We start from the raw sequence: 24,928 nt of genomic DNA on the forward strand, positions 1-24,928 counted from the left end.
TTAAAAGGAATTAGGACTTTTGGACACTAAAGCTTGAAATAATATAGAATAGGTAGAGGTCTATCCGGTACTAAGTAGATCAAAGTAAAAGCCATCTTTGACCATATGGTACTTCCTCTAGCTCTAAGCTCTCTGGATTTTATTCTTCTCTGGGTGTCTTAAAATTCCCATCATATCCCTAGTCGTTTGATCTTTCTCTCTAACCCTCATCGCTCTTCACTAAAGGATATAGGTGACAGCGGCGGCACAAACTGTAGATGTTATTGCAGCAGTACTGGTAACCCCTCTCTCTCTCTCTCTCTCTCTCTCTCTAAGCTGCTACCTCTTTTCCCAATCCCCCACTTAGTTTCTCCCCTCTCTCGATCAATTGATCGTTCGCCAATGACCCCCTGCTTCATCTTTTAATGGCATGAATTCACCCACCAACCCAGATGGTCAGACCAGTGAGCCATCACCTGGAAAGGAAGGTGGGTCTGCCATCGTCCAGGTTTTAAAACATTGGTTTCCTACTAATATAAATATTCAGTTTAAACTGCAACAAGCTTAAGACAGCAGGGTCATGCTGATTATTTAAAATAGGTTATCTCAGTACTCACTGTTAACTCTTTAAGTTGTATTCCCATCAAATTTCAGGAATGGGTCATGGCTTTCTTAACATGCAGCGAACAGATTCAACTTCTAATATTCTTAGATCTCCGCTGAAAGTCTAATAGTAATATGACCATGTATCCTATCGACCTGCTAGTGTACTGCTCAAATGTACTTAGGTGCAGTCAACTACAATGAAGATTGAATTCTTTAACCTCTTCGAACTCCTTCGCTTTAATGGACCAGGATTTTGCTTTTACAGACATGCTTTGTCCAAGGATTTGAGAGTAAAATGAAGAAGGGGAACATTTCACCTTTAGTTCTTTATGATTTCTCTTCATCGGACTGAGAGCATGGTCCAGGGACGGAATCAACAAAAAACTCCTCAACTGAAATCAAGGTCAAACTATTAGCGAGCAAATTTTTAAGATATTCAAGAAAAAAGACTAGTACACATTCTAAAGTTTGGAAATAAATAAAAAGCATTTTGAAATTCATCCTTTGTGGTCTGTACCCAGCTGTCCATGAAGCCTTCTTGGCCAATTTTCTTAAATGCACAATGAAAAAAAAAAAAAAAGGTTCCTTGTATAAAATGTAAGCTAATTGACTCTTCTAAACAAAGTTCAGTCGGTCTTCAATCATAATGAATTAATATAGTTTTGCCAATACCAAGATGGGTTGTCACATTGCAAGCACACACGGTCGACATTCAGGATTGCACTTGCCAGTCAATGGGTCCCAAATGGGTCAGTTATCAGGAAATAGGAGATCTCTTGATCAAAATCATTATATTCAGAAAATGTGTTGGGGAAGATGCACTACAGTAGCAAAAATGAGTGTGAAAAGCAATCCCAGGACAGCAATAAACTTACCTCTAAGTTTGTGTGTTAAAATGGGTTTGTCAACATCAATGACAGCAGATAAACAATTCAGCCAAGTAACAGAAAATACAAATAGCACACCAGAATTTTTATGTGGAAAACCCCCAAATTGGGGAAAAACAATGGGACCTATAGTCCGTAAAAGTCTTCCATTAATTCAGAAATTAATGGGTACAACAGTCCTCTCTAGTAGCAACTAGAGGTTTATAGACATCAAGGAAATAATCCTTGGCTCACAAGTCACCAAGCGTAAGGTGGATTCAACAAAAACAAAGGTTTAGATCTCACCAAGTTCCTGTAAATATGAAACTGAGAAGAAAAGAAGAGGCAACCAATCTGAACTGGAGTGAAATTCTTGACTCCTTGAACAGCACTTAATCACATCAAGAACGGGCTTGAAAACACATCCAAACTTGGCCTTAAATGGAATAGAAACCAGCTCTTTCTTCTCTTCTTCACAAAACTCAAAACCCTAGAAAAACCCTTGGTTCTTTTTCTCTTCTTTCTCACTCTCCACTTCGGTGGTTATGAATGTTAGCTAAAACCAAAAAGGTGGAAGCCTTTTTGGCTTACACAATACAACTCCTTTTTGGGAGCATGAAAAGGTGGGGTGGGCCCCTCATATAGGCTGGACCCACACCAAACAATTCAAACCATCACATCACTTATTTGGATCTGGATAACTGACTGCAAACTAGTTATCTCTCCATAGATCTAAATGAAACCCATTAGATAGCAGATTTCAATACTCTAGGCATTCTTCTAGGGCTGCAAGATGGGTTGCCTGACTTGACTTTTCAACTACATTGGACTTGGGTTAGGGTTCTAGCCCATTGAAAATTTAACAAATTCCCAACCCAACCTGACCTAAGTTGCACCCTTACATTCTTCTGCATCATGTCCTTGAGCAGGTAATTTACATGTAACAAATGGGTTCAGTATTCTCAGACAATGGAAGAAGATTAACAAACAAATAAAATGCGTCAACTGAATTTATGAAATGAAACATAAGAAAAACAAAGGAAATTCATTTTTCATACCTATATCATCTTGCTCTGGGGAATCGAGCAGAATATTATCTGAATCAGAATGCAAGAAGGGGGAACTGGGATAATTACCAAGGGCTCCAAGATCTGTGAAAAGTTTGAAAATATGTTCAGAAAGTTAACATTTTCTAGTAAAAGTAATATTTATCTGTATAGAGTAATTACATGTATTCTGGTTTTCAGTTCTACTTTCATTTAGCTTTGTCTGCATTTCAGTAATTGAGCAACAGCTAAAAAATATATTATAATAACTGCCAATGTATTAAATTGTGGTTCTAGAATTTTAGCCTTCTCAATTGATACTTGGTCTTTTTTGAAAGAACTCTTTTTTACCTTTCACAAAACTTAAAATTATTATTATTATTATTATCAAGCATTTACTCAGTTTCTTTATATGTCACATAATAATAGTCAATGTTGAAAATGCATATATTATTAAAAATAATTAACAACATTTTATAAACCATACTCCAAAAAAATATAGGGATTTACCACACTTTAATTTCAAAATTTCTATTTATTTATTTTTGGTGGGGAGGAGGATTGATCAAAGAAACAAGGTCACTGTATATCAATTATCTGAAGTATCATAGTTTTCAGTGGCTGCAACAACAAAACTGCACACTCAAATATGGTTTTAACTTGAAAAATGACAAGATTACCTCCCAAGTTTGACAAGTCGGCTGTAAGATCTGAGAGGCTGAAATTCCAAGGGATCTGAGCCAATGATCTAAGGGAGTCCCTCAAATTTCCAGAGCCACTATCTGCTCCTAGTTGCATACCTACTGAAGTTGTTACATCTGATGTAAAAGCTGTGTCTAGTGCTGATGTGTCAACACCAATACCTGATATCTCTGATGGAGTAAATGGAAAGTGACCACTAGATGCCACTGATGTAGGACTCACAGCCATCTCTGTCATGGATGACATGGCACTGCTTGGGGGTATAACTGGTGCCACATCAGATGTGTTGTTGTCCATTATGGTACTGCAAAGACAAGCAATTGCATTAACAAAGCTTCTTGCAAGAAAAACCAAATGCATGGACAAAACCAGTAGATCAAACATTATCAGGGCACCTCACACCATACATTTCATACTGTATTCACATTCAAGGTTGGACTTGTAAAAGAGTAACTCTTTGACAAGACAAAAAGTATACACATAATAGAACAATTTATAAAGACAGAAATATGCTAGGATTCTCAAACATTCTCCGACAGAGAAATTATCAGGTTTACTGATAGGAACAATCATTTAAACCTGTTTGTACTAATTTATCTACACTTTGTGTTGACCAATAGGCACAGATTCCAAGGCTTAGAACTGAATCCCCTGAAAAGTATCAGGTCAAATACTGACATGGAAACTTGGGAACATGTCTAAAACAAGATCATTTTAACATCCTATCCAATTGGCTCTATTTCTGACTCAATAGGGTGCAAAGTTCAGGTTTCTCTTCATACAGTTTTTACCTTAATTTTGATAAAGTAAATTCTTTTATGCAGTTATTTTCAGCAAAAAAAAAAAAATCATCTAAGAGAGGAAGGTACACATGTAACCATGTAATCAGCATTTCATAAGAAGAGTAGCGGAGAAATAAACATGGAACATAATCATAGATATGACAAATTTGAAAACTAATGCTTCAACAGGGAAGCTGATTAGACGTTGCTCACTTGCTTGATCAGCCTCAAGCATAGGATTCACATGGGGAACTGAGCAACTAGGTACCAAGGAACAACAAGCTTGAGATAAAAAATGTTCTTACTCATTCCCAGAATTAACCCGAATGGGATGAAAACTTCCTGGTGCTGGGACTCCATTTACCACATGACAGCTTGATATGCCGCAGGCCATGGAATCAATATGGGGCTGACCTGGAGCTGGAATTGGGGGCTGCTGCAGGACGGGGTAGCCCATTGGTAAATTGTTAACTGCACTGAAAAGGAGGTGGCATTGAATAAGAATGATAACAGCGATCTAGCTCCTAACATATTACAGGACTGAAATTTGTAGTTATAAACTTGAAACCTAGAAACTTTTTCCAAGAAAAGGATGTGGAGAATTAAACTAGCTATCCTGACTTTTATATGATGACAAACAGAAGATTCTTTCTGTTTCTCAGGAAGCATGATAAAACATTATAAAATCAGAAACTAAACATGAACCCAACTAATTTAGACAAGTAGACCATGACTCTGGGCAATAGCTTTTATCACAAGCATTGACATATGAACATTGTTAAATTAAGGATTGAACCATAAAGTTTAACAATGCACAAATGATGCTCCATTGAAATTGTCAAAAGAAATAGGAACCAGATTGACACAACAGCATCGGATGATTAAAACAAGAGAATCATTAAATTGGAAAGTCATGTTTTTTAAATGTAGGTAAAGCCAAGCCTGAATTCTGTCAATTTGCAGCTTTAAGTTTAATTTAGTGAATTTTGTTAAACACACTTGTAATCTGGTTGATTTTATGCAACTTTGGACATTTCGGGAAGGTTGTTCATATCAGGAGGGTACATAGACTCATAGGTATATGATTAGGGAGTTTGGGGACTTGATGAAGTCATGCTCTAGCAGATGGATTGGCAAAATCAGATGTTCTGGGGTTCGGTGACCCATGGAGAGAGTTGTAATTCATAATTGTAGGAGTGGTTACCTGAAGCTATCTACCTATCTAAGGAACACTACAAGAATGTATTTTTCTTATTTTAAATACATTTGATAGTTACTGATCAAAAAGGGAGGGGGATTGTTCATCTATTGAAATACAAAGGTTATTGCAGTGCCTTCACCTTTCTGATCAGAATATACTGAAAGATTTGAAGTGAGAATTTACCAGGCATGGGGTGGATTCCATTTTGTATTGGAGCAAGCGGAACCTTTGGAGGTGCAGGATACTTTATCAAGTGGTATTGATGCTCAAGTAAATGATTGAATAAGATGATCTGTTTTTTCAGCTTTAGTCTTACATAATATGCCCTGAAAAAGTCTGCATTTTCTTCTTCCAGTTTCTGCCATACTGAATTAACAAGAATCCAAAAGAGAAAAAGAGAGACATTAGGCCAGCCTGCACAAAAAAGAGTTGGCTGAAGAATCAATAAAAAAGGTTCAGCTGAAGAAGATAGATGGTGGCTAGGATCATAGTTTCAAATGGATATACATATCCTTGTCAGATGCATTGAAACAATAATAATGCTACAATCCAAATCTGTAATGCATTTGGTGCCAATGGAAACAGTGGGACATGGAAACAATATTTTTATCCCTAGGCAAGGTTTAAAATTTCGATACGATACGCCCGACATGGGGTGTATCATATCGTATCGTATCTTTGAAAAACAGATACAGGATACGCATGGAAATCGAACGTCTCGTCTTTTTTTCATGCGTACTGGACCTGTATTGGGGCGTACCGGGGGCATATCAAGGTGTATCATGAGTGTACCGGGGCGTGTCAGTAACGGATCGACGAAAAAGATACAGCCAAAAACTGAAAAAAAAGGGAAAAAGCAAGCTTATTTTCCCTGAAATAAGCCTTCTTTCACCCCCAAATGACTCTAAAACTCCAAACCTCATTCCTAGAGTGCTAAATTTGCAAAAAAAAAAAAACAAGTGTGAATCATTAACTTTTTTTTGAAAATTTTTCAAATTTTGAAAAATATGGCAAAAATAGATATGTTTTTCCAAATTTTTATAATATCTTGTGATTTCTTTTTTTCTTGAATGTTTAAATTTATGTTGATCTACATTTCTTACATTCAAAATCATATTTTTTTTGTGTTATTAATAAATTTATGGAAAATTCATGAAGATATTTAGGGAAAATATAAATTAATAAAAAATTTGAAAATGTAATTTTTCTCTGCCTATAAAGACTAAATATGTTTTAGATCTATGAATTTATCTATCATATCCATGGAGCAATTGAAATTTCTTCTTTAGTATTTTTTTGATTTTTTATATTTTTAGAATTAAAAAATAAATAATAATTAATTATATTTTATCATTTGATCACAATAATTGAATAAATTATAATTCTTTAGATGATTTATCATATCCACAGACCAATTGAAATTTCTTATTTAATAATTTTTTTTTTTATTTTTGTATTTTTAGAATTAAAAATTAAATAATTAATTAATTATATTTTATCATTTGATCACAATGATTGAATAAATTATAATTCTATGGATGATCTATCATATCCACAAAGCAATTGAAATTTCTTCTTTAATAACTATTTTTTGAATATATTATATAATGTTTATTTATTTTTTATAATTTTTGGAAATAAATAATAAATAATTATTGATTATATTTTCACTTAGAAGTTGTGCTAGTGCATGTTTTATGGTTGGATAGGAGAGTTGGGTTTTTCCCATCCCATAAAACATTAAAATTTAAGAATTATAATTTATAAATTATAGTTAAGCATAGGATTTTTAATGAAATTATAATTAACTACAATATATTTCTTCATAAAACCATTAAAATATATTAATTTATCGTATATACACCTCATTGAGGTCTTATATTTAGTATTATTGATGTATTTTTATGATTTATTAAAGTATTTATAGTGTTTACAAGCGTATTTATGTGTATCTTAGTTTTTCTCTGATACGCATGCATATCCAAAGTGTATCCCGATACGTCTCTTAAAATTGCCTTTCCGATACACTTGGTGTTTCCGATACTTTGAACCTTGCTCCTAGGTGGTTTTTTTTTTTTTTTTGATCAGCAATTCAGAAAAGATTCATTAAATTAACAGAATGTGTACAACAAGAAGTTGTGGGTAGACAAAAAGTCCACATAAACGCCACTAATTACAATGCAGACCCAAGCTTAACACAACAAAAAAATTCATTAGTTACAGACAAGCCCCAAAAGGACCCAAAGGATATCCCACTAGCTATAATATAGCCCAGAGCATAGCTTGCCTTTGGACTCCTTGCTTAGATAGACAGACCATCAGCTATGCTATTAGCTGATCTCCTAATCCATCTTATGTGAATTTCCATATCTTTAGAAGCTTGCTTAAAGCGCCTGAACTCATTTCTTAATCTCCAGATTGATCCTTCCTCTTTTTTTAGCCAGTTTACAACAACTTTTGAATCCCCTTCAATAACCAACCTGTTAATCCCCAGGTGGGTATTTCACATTATTCACTCTATACAGGGGGTGGGTCCTCACCCATACTAATTCTCAAGCATGGTACATGGAAACAATTGTTTCATCTAATATAAATAAAATACAATTAAGTATTTCATGAATAAATATAGCAAAATAATTAAGTCTCACGAGCAAAGCTGTTCCAGCAGTTGTGGTCTGAATCAAAAAGAATGGGCAGAGGAGGGAGGGGATCCCAGGTTTGGTGTGCAAACTGGATACAGAAAAAGCTTATGACCATGTAAACTGGAGATGCCTAGATTCCGTGTTGGAAAAAATGAATTTTGGACAAAAATGGAGGAATTGGATGAAAAGTCTGTGTTTCTTCCCCAAAGTTCTCCATTCTGATAAATGGCCAATCAGCAGGTTTCTTTGAGAGCTCCAGAGGACTTATGAAAGGAGATCCTTTGTCTCCTCTGCTTTTTATTTGTATAGCTGATATCCTATCTCTCTTCAGTCTAAGGGTGGCTGAATCTGGTTTGTGGGAAGGGTTTGCAATTTCCCTAGGGGAGGAAAAAGGCAACATCCTCCAATTTGCTGACGACACCTTATCCTTCATAGATGCATCCCCGGAGTAGTTGGAAAACTTACTAGGGATTCTCAGCTGGTTTGAAGTAGTGACCGGTCTGAAAGTCAACCTCAATAAGAGTCAAATTATCCCAGTGGGTCAAGTTCCTAATTTGGAGGATTGTGACAGTGATGACTTGTCGGGTGGAGCCTCTACCTGTGAAATACTTGGGGCTGCCCTTGGGAGCAAAATGCTCTTCAGCTATCTGGGATCTAGTAATTGAAATATTGGAGAAAAAGCTTTCCTCTTGGAAGGCAAAATATCTTTCTTTTGGAGGAAGAGTAACCCTTTTAAAAAGTAACCTTTCAAATCTTCCTACTTCCTTTCCCTCTTCCCTATCCCAGCAAAAGTGGCAAAGAGATTGGAGACTCTTCAAAGGAATTTCTTGTGGAGAGGTAAGAAGATTCATCTTGTCAACTGGGAGCAAATCTGTCTTCCTATGGAAGAAGGGGGGACTGGGTTTAAGGAAAATTAAGGTGACTAATTTGGCTCTTCTTAGTAAATGGATATGGAGACTTGCCTTAGAAAGACGAGCTTGGTGGAGAAACCTGATTGCTGCCAAGTTTGGGGTAGAGTGGGGAAATTGGAGATCGAGAGATCCACGTCCTAATTGGGGCTGTTCTTTGAAAGGCATAATGAAATGCTTTCCCATGTTTAGAGAGTGCTTAAGTTTCAAAGTAGGCAGAGGAGATAGAATCAGATTCTGGAAAGATCCTTGGTGCTTGGAAAACCCTTTGGCTGAAGTTTTTCCTCTTCTTTATCAGTGAACCACCAATCAGAATGCTTTGATTGCTGACTCTTACACCTTCTCGGATAATGAGGTGACCTGGGCTCCACAGTTCAGAAGAAGTCTTTTTGATTGGGAATTGGACGAAGTTATGAGATTGTTGGAAACATCAGAGTATCAACTGCAGTCAGGACGATCAGTGGACATGGAGTTGGTCTAAAGAGGGTAGCTTCTCAATAAAATCAATGGCTGGTATGCTCAGTAGCAGATCTGCAGTGGGGAGTGAGGACTCTTCCATCTAAGCAGATTTGGATTTTGGAACTCAATCGGTCCCTCAAAAGTAAACTTCCTAGTCTGGACTATGGCTCTAAATAAATGCCTGTCCAGAACCAACCTAGAAAGAAGAGGCTTGCAGATTTCTGATAACTCTTGTGCTCTTTGTGAGTCACATCCAGAAACTACTGATCATCTTCACATTCACTGTCCGGTTGCTGCCCAGGTGTGGGACCATTTCTTAAAGGCTGTGGGGATTTGTTGGGTCATGCCAAAATTTGTGAAGGATTTGCTCTGCAGCTGGAAAATCAGAAACCTGAAGAAAAAGGGAAGCTAATTTGGAGTACTTTCCTATCCATGGCAGGTTTCTGTTTGTATCTTCAATTTTCCTAATAAAATTACCTTACCTTTTCCAAAAAAAAGGGCAGAGGAAAAGACAATGGAAATGGAATGCCAAGAAATAAAGATCAGTGTTTTTCCCTTTTTCTATCGATAATAAAAGATCTAGTAAATTTATTTATGTGTTAAGAAAACAACAGAACTTAACTCATATTACCAAACAGTTTATTGAAAAACTAATTAGAATTATATGGACTTACCCAGAGTTGTAAATCCAGGCTCTATTCTTGCTCGATTTAAGAGAGTTTTTACCACCTCATCTTTATTCATATACAACTGTAGACAGCGTTCAATCAAATTCTGGACCTGCAACAACAAATCAATGCAACAGATGTTAAAACTAGAAATCTAGAATTAATTGAAAATCCTTTTGAAAACAAGGAACATATAGAATTTCTTACAAGTTCAATATCCTCACGAGAAACCTTTCTGCTATCATTACTTGAGACAGATATTGAACCCGAGTCTGCTACAGGAGCCTCAGCTGTCGTGTTGTTTGGTTGGTCACTTTGTGATTCATGTGACACCTGTGTTGAGGATTGTATTTCTGGTGTGCTCTGTGAATCCTGAAGGAGTTCTCTTCAATTTAGTGGCATGCCGAAAATGTAATAAAGCAAGACAAATTAGAATGAAATTCTATAAAAAAGACACCAAGTTAGAAAAGTTGTAACTTAAAAGGTTTAAGGGCAATCTGAGCTGCACCAATGGCCATAAGTTAATTGGTCCCCACTACCCGGGACCTTGGGAGTGGTGGACTGGATACTGTCTTGAACTTTGTCTATACACAATTATCTGTAAGTTGAGAAAATGCAATTGACAAGTAGCAAATTATCAGTATATCTGATTTGGGATCATTAATCAGCAGCTGGTCCATTCACCGAGTCTCTTATGATTTAGGCAAGCCAAGTCATTGTTGATGATAGATAAAAATGCATGCATGCAAACATAGAAAGAAGTTTAAATTGATTAACATAAAAAATAATAGAAAAATATAATATTACCTGTGTGGTCTTCATTTCAGTTTACAGCATGCTTGACTGCATCCTCTATCCCCAATTTAGATTGGCATCCAATTAATTTGTTGGCAATTCTAAGGTTGATGAGATCAAAGCTTATCCTTCCTAATCAAGCTTTACAATGCTGATAAGTTCATAGCACTTCACCTGGAAGGAGAGAGATATCAGGGACGCACAAAAACTAAAAAAAAGGATTTATGCAGGCTATGCAGCTTAGGAATAAGAAAAGGTATCTCTCCAGGAGACCAAGATAAGTACTCTATTGGGCCCTACCAATGCAACCAATTCTCTCTAGGAGGCCAAGATGAGTGTCAGTTACTTTAAATCCCAACTTCACTCATTCATTTGAAAGAATAAGAAATCTCTAATTTGTCAGGATTTAAGGGCATTGCGAATATTGTTACTTTTTAGTTTTAGTTAAGTTTTAAGTTGTAATGTTTTTAGCAAGATATCCACAAAGTTTTCTTCGACCTTAAGCTGGAAATACCAAACTTTTCTTTAGGGCTATTTTTCATAGATCAAAACTTCTTTTTTTTTTATTTTGATATATCTAGCGATTTTTTTTGAGTGAACTATCAAACAAGACCAAGATCTTGTAAGTCCCATGTAGATTTGGAAATCTATTAACAATTTTTTTTTATCAAAAGAAATCTATTAACATATTATTAGAAGGGTATCAATGGATATGGAAGTGAAACTAGAGTTCTTGTTTTTATTTGAATCTTACTTGAAGAAAGTGTTACAATCCAGTTTCACCAAAGTTGCTTCATCTTGATTGTTTGAACATGTATATTTAGCATCCAGCAAAGGCAAGTCCACCAACTCCCATCTTTCCATAAATTCAGCAAGCCTCTAATTCCCCCATTCGATTTGGATCCCACCATTTCTTTTCATGAGCAAAGTTAATATTGTTGAGATCTCCCCCTACAACCTAGGGTTTGTCCCATCTTTAATACCATCAAGTTCTGCCTTCCCTCAATTTGTTCTCATTTGGATCATACATTGAGGTGAGAACAAACTCCCAACCATCCTTTAGTGAGCTACACCATATTGAAATAAAAAATTGCCCCATTTCTGGGCCCTTGACCTCTATTGTGTCTTTGTCCCATATCACTACCAAGCCCCCAGATGTGCCTTTATCCAACGATGTTACCCAATTTTTTTGACCAATTACAATGTTACCCAATCACAGCTATGATCTTCCCAAATGCTTCTGATAATTTGAGCTCCCACTAGTTCTATCCTGATTTCTTGCAAACAGAGAATATCTATGTCTTCACATGAGAACCGGTCACCATTCTCCTACGGCCTGAATTCAGACCGCAAATATTCCATGAGACTATTTTCATGGTTGGTCCCTCTAGTAATGTACAACTAGCACCTCCTCCCTTAATCAGGGGGAGCTTCTTCCTCTCCTTCCCTCCTTACCATCCTTTGTCGCTACCCCTACATTTTCATTTAAGTCCCATGCTAGCCTAAAGAGTTTTCTCTTAAGTCCTCCTTCCCTTTTTACCCTTCTCCTCTAGTGTTCTCCTCTCCACCTCCATCAGAAAAGTTATTGTTTCCTCCTCCATCCCTTTCAGTGGCACTCCTAGGAAAGAACCAAATTCCAAAAGCTTTGATAGCATCCAAGATGGTGGTTCTGCATTCAATCCTCCACTTGTGAGTGCCACATTCAAATTAACCTATTGTTACCATCAAAACTCCTTCTCTAGGTATTTCTCATTTTTATTTGGACTAGCTAGGCCATGGACATGTAAAGCATGTGCAAGGCTTGATGCTTTGTTTATGACAAGGGAGATGTATATGTAAAAGGTTAAGAAGGCCTGCATTCTGCAGCTTGGTACATGGTTTTTAGTTTAGGTGAAATTTCACAAAATTTCATGAAATTTTGATTTCACTACAAGAGAATGAAATCAAAAGCACCAAATTTCTCTCTAAAACGTTTTTGACAAAAATTCAAGATTTCATTGAAATTTGGGAGGGGGGGGTTAACTATTTTTAGATAATATTGAAGGTAGAGGAGCTATGAAGGATGGGCTACCCCCATTGTGTAGCCCAATGAAAATTTTGATAGTGGATTAGCAGTTTTTTAGGTTGCATGGCCTAGCCCATCCCACACCTTTAAGTGTAATAATATTTGTCTGGGCCTATAGGCTTGCCCGTGTTAATTATAAAACTATGGTTTTTTACAAATTAAAATTTTTATCTAATTCTAGTCTACTATATATATATATATATAACATTTCTATACATATTAAAATAAAATTTGTTATCTAAATATTATATAATAATATTTACCATATATGCATATAACTTCCAAGTTGAGCTTATTAGGGGTTGCTTAGCTTGGGCCATATCCGCTAGGGCCATCATTAGACTCCGAAAGTTCGATACCCAATTAGACTTCGAATTCGATTATCCTAGATTTGGATGTTAGAACTTGCATCTGGTTAATAATTCGATTGGATGTGGATTTAACCCCATCCAATTTGATTAAAATCCATGTCTAATAAAAGATTATTATTTTGTATATGTAGTATAATTATTGTATACACAAATATATTATGTGTAGCTATACATATATGCATTTATGCTTTAAAATTCAAAATTTAACATAATAATAATAAGATGTTAGAAATTTCATAATCGATGTTGTGTGGATGTAGTTGGATTTGATTTGAACCTGATCCATTTACAGCCCTACTACCCACATTATGTGTGGGCTAGACCTAACTCAAAAGAAAATAGTTGCTTGAGCATGGACATTTATAGATCAAATCGAGTTAGACTAAGTTATAAACAATTTGCTACTTTTTATTATTAATTTTAATTATCCTATCAATACTAATTTTTATTAATTTCTTAATTTTTAATAGTTGCTAGACAAAAGTTGCTAAAATTTAATACTTTTATTAACTTTAGTAAATTTTTTATTAATTTTACAGCCCTACTGCCTACATTATGTGTGGGTTTGGTGTGGGTCTGAGCTAGACCTAGCTTAGAAGAAAATATTTGCTTGAGCCCAAAGTTGGGCTAAGTTATAAATGATCATCCCTAAGTGGAAGGAGTCTTACGACATTTTAATTATTTTTTATATGGAATGCAAATGGTTTATTTTATTAAATATTTTAGTTTTTTAATTTATGAACTACTAATTTTTATTAATTTCTTAACTTTTAATAGTTGCCACTTGCTAGATAAAAACTTGCCAAATTTTAATATTTTTATTAACTTTAGTAATTTTTATTAATTATAGTAATTAGGTTTCAAATTATTATTATTATTAGTCGTAGTAGAAGTATTATAATATTAGTATTATTATTTTATAAATTACAATCATTATTACTATTTTTATACGTCGTGTATCACATGTTACAGGTTTCTAGACGAACTAGAACCATTTTCAAAAATAGGTCAACACAAACCCGTTTAGCTTGTCTTCTTTGTCTGAGTGATAAACGGGTTTTACATTTTAAATTTTCATTATTTTTTTATTTTTATATCATTTTTAATGGGTCCTCTATTTTATATAAGTTTCTTGTGTAGTATGGGCACTATGCACAATAAAGGTCTCAACTCATAAAAATTATTAACTTTAACAATATTATTAATTAATTAATTAAAAATGAATTAATACAAAGTTATCAATAAAATAAAAATAATAAACAAAACAAAATACAACATTAGAACACAGGTTTTATTTGCAATATATCAAACCCATGTTTAAATCTTAATATTATTAAAACTTCCAATTAATATTTTTTGTATTTAAATTTCTTGTTTTTATTAGTGTTTATTAAGTTTGATATTTAAGTGGAATTGAAATGTTTTTAATTTTTACTAAGTTTTGTTAATATTTATTAGTTTTAAGTGGAAGTTTGATGGATTTTTAAATTAATAATTTTTAAAATAATACTTTTATTTTTGTTATTTCATGTTTGATTGTTTAACCTCAACCTATTTATATTCTTTGACTTATTAATATTTTACTTTATTATGTTGTATTACTATTCCCTCCCTCCCTCTTTCCCTCTCTCAAATGTCTCTTTTAATAATAATAACATGCACTTAAATAAGAGGCCTTCGAAAACCCAAAGGCCATCAATAGTAGTGTACAACTTTATTGATCTAATCAAAATAGACAATGATTACTTTTTTATATTTTTAAAACAAAAGAAAATAGGAAAATACAAAAAATGGAGAAAATAGAGAAATAGCTTCTCTCAAGGGAGAGATGCTAATATGCTAATATGTCTCTCAAGGGAGAGACATGCTAATAGATAGAGAGATAGATAGATAGATAGATAGATAGACCCTTTGTCGTCCATTGCCTGCACCTCCTTTCCCTTTTAAAGAGGTCTGGTGCAAACTTGTTCCCCCTAAGATCTTGGCTTTCTGTTGGGAAGTGTTTTATGGGAAAGTAAACACCTTGGATAATTTACAAAGGAGAAGGCCCTATCTCCACATCTCACCCAATTGGTGTACCCAAGGTTCAAAATATCGATAGCCCGATGCGCCGGTAGGGGCATATCAGTACTTGTTTTTTTACTTTTTATTTTTTTCAAAACTGGTTCAGGGGAGCCGGTCTAGGACCCGTCCATCCCCTGAACCGATCAGACCCCCGATACACCCACTATAGGGGCGTATCAGAAGGGTCTCAGAATGATACGTATCGGCCGATACATAACGATACTTTGAACCTTGGGTGTACCCTTTGCAGATCCCATGGTGAGGACTGCAACCATTTGCTAATTTCCTTTACTGTTATAGCAGATTTGTGGGATTGGCTCTTCTTGGTTTTTGGATGCAGGTGGAATAGGCCAGCAGATGTAAGCTTACTTTTTGACCCTTCTACCTTTGCTTGGTGCCATCGAAGAAGAAGAATATGGAGGGTTGCAAGAGCAGCACTACTTTGGACAGTGTGGGAAGAAAGGAATGCTAGAATATTCCAAGAGAAGGTGAGAAGACAACAATATTTGAAGGAATGTATCCTGTACAGGGCTATAGTGTGGCTAAAATCTTTGGAGTTATTTCAGCAGTTTTATTTTAATGACCTATGGAGGCATTGGGCAGAAGTGGCAAGTGGTTCCTCATTGAAGATAAAGATGCACATGAGTAGGATACCCCCACTTGAAGGATCCTTGAAATCAAATTTTGATGGGAGTAGCCTAGGCAACCCAGGCCCTTCTGGGATGGGAGGGGTTATAAGGAATGAAAGTGGTGTTGTGGCTCTTCTATTTTCAGGCCCATTAGGTGAGGGGGACTCCACAAGAGCAGAACTACTAGCTGCACTACAAGGGGTACAGTTTGCTGTACAGATAGGAGGGAGCAGCTACTGATAGAAGGTGACTCTAAGGTGGTTGTGGGCGGTTACAGAATCCAGAGACTGCAGTTTGGTGCTTCAGAAATGAACTTAAAAGATTCAAATGCTCGATGAGAAACTTGTATGTTAGAATACAATGGGTAGGGAGATCTGCCAATGCTATGGCTGACTGTTTAGCCAAGCAAGGGGCAATGAGGGAACATTTGTATTTGGCTCAGCTGTAACCTTTTTTAGTGTTGGATGGGTTAAGAGGTCGCAGCTCGTGCCTCTCCAAGTGTTGGATGGGTTAATATATGTATACATATATTAAATGACATTAGCATTAATATATAAACAATGCAATAATAATACATATACATATATTATGCAAGTAGAAAAAAATTGTGTTTAGCACTTTTAGGTATACTATTAGAGAGGTTAGGTGATTTACATTTGTATTTGGCTCAGCTGTAATCTTTTTTAGTGTTGGATGGGTTAAGAGGTCGCAGCTCATGCCTCTCCAAGTGTTGGATGGGCTAATATATGTATACATATATTAAATGACATTAGCATTAATATATAAACAATGCAATATAATACATATACATATATTATGCAAGTAGAAAAACATTGTGTTTAGCACTTTTAGGTATACTATTAGAGAGGTTAGGTGATTTACTACTAGGTCAAACAGCTTGTTTAGATGGCTCCCTAGCCAGAAAAAAGGGTCAGAAAACTGAGCTATGTCAGAAAACAACACTTTTAGGTATAGTACTCTAGTGCCATACATCTTCATACTTCTTAATATAAGACATCTTTCATAAAATAAATAAATAAATAAATAAAACAAAAGATGAGATCCTCCTTCCTCTTCTTCCTCCCCTCCCTCCTCCTCACCCCCCTTCTACTAAGGAGGCTTACGCCTGGACTACACCTTATGCATCCAAGTAGTGGAATGCCTTGCGTTATGCCTCTGTGTTTTAAAACATTGGCCAAAACAACATTCATAAATGCAATTAACAGAAAAGGCCCAACCCCAAGGGGAAACCTCCAAGAATAGTCATGGAAACAAAAGCATAAAATAGAAAGTTCAATATGACAAAATACAAAAATGAGTATTGGCACCAAAACAATCATAGAACTCAACTAAAAACATAATTCTAGTATAGATTCAATGCCACAATAATTATAGAAATAAAAAGAACAGATGCCGTAAGTACTCGGAAGCTCTTCACTATATGCAACATGGAAGCAAGTAAAAAAAACAACGGAAAATTGTCAAACTGCAATAACATGCCATTGATTGTTAAACAACAAAGCAGCAAAAAATACTAATTTTGAAGATTCAAGCTTCTAACCAACCGTAAGAATAGTAACTGAATATTCTCCCAGGAAAAGAAATTCCTGACAATTAACCAGTGTTACGCACATTCAATGCCTCTAACATCAGAGACGAGATTGCACGGCAGAGGAAACTTTCTCATGTGCCATCGAGTAATCGAAGTCAGAAAGACAAAAAAGAAATGAAAATCTAGAAATGAATATATACTACAAATTACCATGTACCACTAGCTCAATCGTTCCAAAACTTAGCAAAACAAGATCCAGCAAGCATTTACCTCCACCGAACTTCTAACATCTCCAGGAAACCGTCTATAGCGGTTCGTGTCGACGAATTCGAAACCCTAAGTCATTAGAGTTTCCTAATCCACAAACACGAAGAAATACATATCAAGCTTCACGGCACAGAATCACTAATCCAGCAGGAAACCAAAGAGTCTTAAATTTACAGGAGAAAACGAGTTTCAAAGCTAACCTACTCTTCCTCCGTTAAACCACTACCGCATTACAATTTAAGAGCTTATCCTCAATGAACCAGAGAATATTTAGATCAAAGCAAATAGGAGATTAAGTAGTCCGAATTTAAAAGCCAGTAAAGCTGAAACTGCTCTTAAAAATGCTTAGATATGTAAACAAAATCCTGTTAACATAATCTAGGGTTTGCACAACAATTGATGCTGCAAGGTGTCCTGAAATTTCATTGAACGACCGAGTGGAAGGGAAGCTGAAGAAAGAAAAAAAATCTCACCGAACAAGACCATTGCTTTGGTTTTATACCTTTATTTGCTGTGAAAATACGATAATAATGACACGGTGAGTGGCATTAACATGCCGTGATTTTTTTTCGATAACTACCTTCAGTGAAGTAAATTCCTGATATCCTCCCTGCATTTAGAGATGATAACACTTAACCTCCTGATATTTACAAAATCTCCCTCAAACGTCTAAATTCCAGCATTTTGCCCCTAATTCTCTAATAAAACTTAGATTTCTCATCTAAGATTTTGTAAGGCGACAAGAATTGGGATCTACTCCTTACAGAGCGCTCCTTACACCGACCTCACAACCACATCTTACATTCTTACCCTTTATTGGGAACATCTCCCATGAATAATAACAAATTAGTATGGGAGATGTTTCCATCCATGGTTGAAACATGATGTGAGACCAGTGTGAGGAGCAGATCCGGATTCAGCTGACAATAATAAATATCAAAATAATAAAAATAATCCTTGTATAGCACAAATTGTTGTAAGACATTGATCAACCAATCATTTTCAAGTCATTCTTAAGATGAATTTTGTTAAAAAGAAATTTAGAAAAGGGAAAATCTATGATGTAGAAAAGATATGGTATTGGAAGAAATTTGACCAATCAAAACCCACCCATGAATTTTGATAAATAACACCTAATTGGCTAACACATTTATGATTTCAATTGATTGGTCAGAAGTTTTTCAGATATCATATCTTTTCCATATCATCATCGAACCCGAGAAGAAAAACATGATTTTGTTTGCTTTCACAATCGAATAGCTCACGCTTCAAACCCAAAACCCCAACCCTGGTGTAGGCGGGATTTGATACCCAGTCTCCACTACAATGAGTTAGGATGCTAGAAAAATAAAGTCAAAAAGACAAATCATCTTATAAAATGGCATAAGGATGATTTGAACTTTTAAAAATATTTCACAAAATTAATTAAAAGACTTTATTGACCAAAGTATTGAAATCTAGGGATGGCAATTTTCTCTATCTTTGTCAGGTATTCCGCTTTCCAACCTAATGGAGATAGGGATGAAGAGTGAATTCCCCACCCCACCCTGCCCATGTTTATATATATATACAAGTCAAAGAATATGGTCCCGCTCCAAACCCGTCCCATTTCCATTCTTAATCAAATTCAAAAGAGGGCAAATGCCAATTCAAAACAAAGTTGGGAGGGTAAGTGTCACTTTCCCCAAGGTGGCTGTGCGTAAGATACCCTTCCTTTTCACACTGAATTGAAGACAATACAATAGACCTTGGTGTGGTAAAAGCTAAAAACTTTAAAGTGGGTAACTATTTACAACCCGCTTTTACCGTTTTCCGTTGCCCGACGGACGGCTTCGGCTCCTAGAGTTGCGTTGCGGCTGAGGTTCGAGCAGCTGAAGCCATGCGACAACACTCATTATTCACGTGAAAACCTCTGTCTTCTTATAATCCTATTTTAAAGCTTGGCGACTTTAATTAATATTGCCTTAATTAATGTAATTTATAAGTAGTTTAATGTCGTGTGGCTGTTATGTCTATAACTGCACAACATGGTTGTCGTTTGTAAGCTCAAACCATTAGATTGGGACCTTTTTTGTCGGTAGTTGTTGTTGCACGGTAGTCAAGATTGATTCAACAGTATGGATCCTTCGATAAAACCGTAGGATTGGAATAGTAAGGACCGTGCACAAGATGTATCTTAAGAACCATTGGTAGAAGTTCCAAATCCCAATGTATGGATCCCAATATGATGGGTATTGACTATTGAGATGTTGGAGTCGGACCATGGAATAATAGATCATTTATGGTCCAGATCCAACTTGGAAAGTTCCGATCTACTCTTCAAAGAGCGCTCTCACACAGAGCCCATAGCATAAATCAGTCGTGTATTAGGAATATCTTCCAATGAATAAATAACAATATAGGAAAATATTCTAAATGTATGGATGGTATGTGTTGTGAGGTTGGTGTAATTCGAACTCCAATTTTGATATATTACTCACAAAAAAAAATCTGAAATAATTTGACTAGAGGCGTGATGACAGAATATATTTATGGCATGTTTAGAACAATCTGCTTCTCTTAGGGGGTGTTTTGTAGTATGGATAAGAAATTAGTTGGTATGGACTGATCCACACTATATCCTGTGGCATAGACCAATTTACATCACACCACAGTCCACAGTTATTTTGAACTGTAAATATTGTGTGGACCGGATTAGCCCATACTCACGTTGGCGTTCTGTAAGTGTGGTGTGGACTAGTCCATAACACACTTTTTGATTCCACTCCACGTATCTTATATACATTTTATGGGAAATCTACACAATCAATCATAAATGTCTAATTTTTGCATTTGATATGATAAATAAATTGAAAAAAGATATCAATAAATTAATATGTAAACAATAATTGTACTTTCTAAATAATTAAAAAATATTATTGTAAATATTAAAAGATATATTTTAAATATTATTTTATTGATAAAAATATTACAAAAATTAATATTTAAATAATGAAAAAAGAGTAGAGAAGGAAAACCATCGGATTTGTGCTATAATTAATATTAAAATTTATTATTTTATTGATAAAATATTAAAAATTATTAAAAGATTAAAGTAATTCGACTAATATAACATAAGTGCATTATACTGAAACCTTCCCATTAACTATACACACCATAATATGGACCATTCACGAGAAAATACTATAAATAATAATTTGGGGTGTGGTCCATCTCTGTCCATACTATTTTGTGGACAATCCTCGCCAGACATAACAAAACACCATATTTTATCGTGGACAGGACCACAAAGGTCCCGTCCACAATATTTACACACTAACAAACGCCACCTTACCCACACCTTCCCATAAAACATTATAGCCACACTGATTCAAGTGAGCTTAAGATTCAGTTAACCTGATTCAACTGCTTTGAGTCTCTCCTGATAAGCTATTTAAATATATTGTAACACACGATAATAAAAAATTGGGTGCTTTTTTTTGTTTTTTTCTTTTTTTTTAGAACCTTAGCAAATGCTATCCAAGTAGTCAAAATTTAAATAGCACCCAACATCAAAATTATGAAAAACTCAATGGAAACATAGTAACATCTCTACGCCTCTGTTATGGGATAGTCGAACACGACATCCTTTCCTGAAAGCTTCCTGTAAACTGCTGTAAAAGTTTCAAGCTTGTATTCTGTGTTGTTCCGTTCCTTAGGGTCAAGCAAAATCTTCATAATTTTGGAACCATCAATGCGGTATCTAATCCGCTTCCCCACAATCTCAGCTGGATACACGATATCCTCCAACATGGCATCATGCACAGCGGTAAGTGTGCGGCTACGGGGCCGTTGCACAGCAGAGCCTTTCTTCGGGGGCCTCGATATCCTTCTGGTTGCAATGAGGATTACGTCCTTTCCACTGAATTTCTTCTCCAGTTCCCTTACAAGTCTAACATGAATTTTGCAGAAAGGTTTTCTCAGTCGGTACTCGGTAGGGAACATGGATAACAATAGCTTTCCGGTTGCCAGAAACATCAATTTGGACTGCAGAATTGATGTAAAGATGCTTGAGATCACTTTTAAGCTCCTGGTTGGTATTCTCCAAATCAAACAGTGACTGTGCAACTGGCTCCTCAAACTCAGAAGGTTCAGCCTCCTTGTCCTTCTGGATCTTCCTCCTTGCTGTATACATCTTGACTGATCTCACTCACTGCCGCTGGAGGCTCGATCTGAGAAAAGCCTTCACTTCTATCTCGCAGGTCAGAGAAAAATTGGGTGCTGTGATAGACACAGGACCCCAAACATCCAAAACTTCCAAACTCATATGATTTTATCTTGGTGATTTTTTAAACTGATATATCACATCCCGTATTGAGTGTATCATGCAAATAGTTTAATCGGCTGAAACACAACAATTACTATAACTTTCTAAAGATTGGTCTTACATGAATAATTTATAAATCATGTTCGTGAAAAATCTAGAGAGCCCAAATTGGTTGTCTGTCATTCATTTGAAGAATTGTCCCCTTCAGCCTCTTTGAATAATTTATCGGGACAGCTTCAAATCAACTTAGCGGAAATCTTCAGCTCAACCATTTTCAACGGGCCGTCAAATAACTGACTGACAGCTGATTTGGGCTCTCCAAATTTCCAACCTAAGCTGTACATGTGAGATTCACCTGGGAGAGTCAGAAACCGCTGTGCTTCAGCCCTCCCAAACGGGCACCTAGAGGTTTACTTCTTCTGTGTGCAATGAAAAAGAATAAAAAAAAAAAAGGATTAACAGGATCCTTTATCTGTAGTGATTGCACATGTCTCCTCATCCGATTGGCATTCTTTTAAAAGTCCGACCTGGAATTGCCTCAGTCAGCTATCCAGTTTACCGATTCAGTGGTTCAATACTTCAATTGAGTGGTTTTCTTGTTCAGTTGTTCTAATGTTTAAAACAGTCCAAATCTCTAGATTGGGTCCATTGCCTGGTTCACCCGTTCAACCATCTGGATCAACACGTACTGGTTAAGAGTCAAGTGTTGGTCTCACATGAGAGCGCAATTCACCAAAATCCGGGTTATAAATATCATTCCTCACACCACCTTGTACAGGGTATAGACATCTACGTCCCATTTGACAGTATGACACCAATCCAAGGAAAAGATACATAAGAAGTTAAACATCTTTTCCCCTTTAGATATCTTAAAAATGCTAAGTTGGTAATAGGATTAGATTTGTTTTATGTTTTATTCAAATTCCAGGGTAGCTTGTGTAAGGGGAAAATCTATGATGCGGATGGTACCCGAAGAGCTTTGTTCAATCAAAACTTACCCATAAATTTTGATAAATGTCATTTGATTGGTTAATATGTTTATGATGCCGCTGTTGATTGGTCACAAGTTTTTAGATATGATATCTTTCCGATATCATACAGGAACGAGGGAAGATGACTCCAACCTAATCTAGGAGTTGAGGACCTTGAGTGGGGTTGGGTTTGGATTGAGGGTTTTTTTTTGTGATAACCCATACCTATGGCATACAATTGAATACCTACTTGTGGAATCCTCAAAAATGTACTGACAATACAGAAAGTATGATTTATCCAACACATAAAAGTGTATTTGTGGAATCCAATTGATTTGTTTGTTTTCTTTTTTAGGATTTTGAGAGGGGGGAAATTGGCCAATGGGATTTTGGTTCAGATTTGGGGGGTTTATAGAAAATTTATTTTCTCTATCCATCTCCTAGGTGGGTAGAGAAAATACCCACCTAAGGAGAAGGTTGCCAACACTTGATGAGACAAAATTACCTTTTTAGTAATGACTTTTTATGGCTAAAACAATTATTTTCTTATTTACATTTATCTGAGAAATAAAAGAACGTGGATAAATTCACTTATCTGAGTAAGTACTTTAGACGAAACATTTACCCGAATAAGTAACTTCCCGAAAAGTGAACGGGCCCTCACTTCACAGTAGAGCGGCCCATGTAAATGTTAAATATGCTTGTAATTATTAACTCTCAAGACCAGTTTAATCAACACTAATAAGCTGAACAGTATTCTACTAAAAATAAGTGCTTATTGGGGCGGAGACCACACCATTAAGCACTTATTATTGTTTGGGAAATAAGCCTAAAATAAATGCTTATTTTAAAAATAAGGGCTTATTTTTTAAGTTCAAATTTCCTGTTGTTTTTAAGTGCTCATACAATAAGCACTTATTCAATTTTTTTCTCCCAAAATTGTCTCTAGTGAATTTTTAGAATACCAATTATAACCCTTTTACAAAAATAATTTTACAAAGACAGTTTTACAAAATAAAGTATTTTTACAAAAGCACTTTTATGAAAACATTTTTATAAAAGTACTTTTTATGAAAGTACCTTTATAAAAGCACTTTTATGAAAACACTTTTATCAAAGTATTTTTATGAAAACACTTTTTATAAAAGCACTTCTATCAAAGTACTTTTATTCATTCACTTTGGATTGGATGTTTTGAAAATTTGAAAGAAAATGAAGGACCAAAAAGTCACAATTGCTTATTTAAGTGATTATTGGAGAAAAAGACCACTAAGCATCCGATATAAAGTAAGTGCTTATTTTTTAAAATAAGCATTTGAAAAAGTTGAGTGCCAAATGCAAATAAGTGAAGTGCTTATTTGAATGAATAAGCACTTATTCAATAAGAATTTATTTTTAATATAATCATTCCCAAACATGGCCTAAAGCCCAAAAAAAAAAAAAGAATCCCAATAAGGACCAAAATATCAATATATGCACATTTTGGGTATTAGACTATCAGTGCATATCATGGTTTTTAAAACCGACCCGGTGACCGAACTGATCAGGGGTCCGGTTACCGGTTCGAACGGTCGACCCGTTTTGACAAAAAAATTAAAAAATGGTCAAAACCGTTCGAACGGTTAACCAGCCGGTTCAGCGGTTTACTGACCAAAATCAACAAATTTGGGGAAAAAAGCGGTTTTGAGGAAAAACGGAACCAGTCAGATGACCGATTCCCGGTTTTTCTGATCCAACCGTCCAATCTGGTCCAGTTTTAAAAACCATGGTGCATATGATAGACTGATACTCTTTTTTTTTAACAGTGAGAGGGATGCCTTCTATCATCTCAAATTTTCAAAAACCCCAAACGCTTGGTATATACCGCATATTATATAATATTTTTTTCCAAGTGGCCATTTGAAGCGGTCTTTTCACAAAGAAGAGATTCATCTTTTGTTTGGATATGAAGATTTTATGTGCCCACAATATATTTGAATTCGTGGCTTTCCCCAGCCTCCTTCATATATAAGTGACCATTTGATGAATTGAAATGGTGTATTTTCACAA

The 24,928-nt window shown here is 35.5% G+C and overlaps 1 protein-coding gene and 1 pseudogene across 3 annotated transcripts; both read right to left on the bottom strand.

The window, feature by feature from the left end:
• Positions 1-526: 526 nt before the first annotated feature.
• On the bottom strand, positions 527-18,077 carry LOC104603991 (uncharacterized). 3 transcript variants are annotated; one of them, XM_088901138.1, is made up of 10 exons: positions 17,803-18,077; positions 17,606-17,689; positions 10,667-10,828; positions 10,067-10,231; positions 9,866-9,971; positions 5,366-5,548; positions 4,287-4,452; positions 3,178-3,503; positions 2,510-2,602; positions 527-977 (listed from the first exon to the last, which is right to left on the bottom strand). In XM_088901138.1, the coding sequence occupies exons 3-10, from the start codon at positions 10,679-10,681 to the stop codon at positions 913-915; spliced, it is 1,119 nt and encodes a 372-aa protein (XP_088757264.1). In that variant the 5' UTR covers positions 10,682-10,828; positions 17,606-17,689; positions 17,803-18,077; the 3' UTR covers positions 527-912. The 3 variants fall into 3 exon arrangements, with proteins under 3 accessions (XP_088757264.1, XP_010266490.1, XP_088757265.1); XM_010268188.3 differs by having other exon boundaries at positions 5,366-5,596; positions 17,803-18,076; XM_088901139.1 differs by having other exon boundaries at positions 17,546-17,689; positions 17,803-18,076.
• Positions 18,078-21,100: 3,023 nt separating this feature from the next.
• On the bottom strand, positions 21,101-21,872 carry LOC104603990 (small ribosomal subunit protein eS7 pseudogene; annotated as a pseudogene).
• Between the last annotated feature and the right edge of the window lie 3,056 nt (positions 21,873-24,928).

This window comes from Nelumbo nucifera, chromosome 3, assembly GCF_055504915.1.
Source record: "Nelumbo nucifera cultivar China Antique chromosome 3, China Antique-T2T, whole genome shotgun sequence".
In the NCBI taxonomy this organism is placed as follows: Eukaryota; Viridiplantae; Streptophyta; class Magnoliopsida; order Proteales; family Nelumbonaceae; genus Nelumbo; species Nelumbo nucifera.

What these genes read in the sequence shown, in the direction of transcription:
- LOC104603991 (XM_010268188.3), bottom strand. An exon ending in CTCGTGAGGATATTGAACTT is followed by an intron (nt 9,972 to 10,066) that starts GTAAGAAATTCT and finishes TTGTTGTTGCAG; the next exon opens with GTCCAGAATTTGATTGAACG. An exon ending in GCCTGGATTTACAACTCTGG is followed by an intron (nt 5,597 to 9,865) that starts GTAAGTCCATAT and finishes TTTTTTGTGCAG; the next exon opens with GCTGGCCTAATGTCTCTCTT.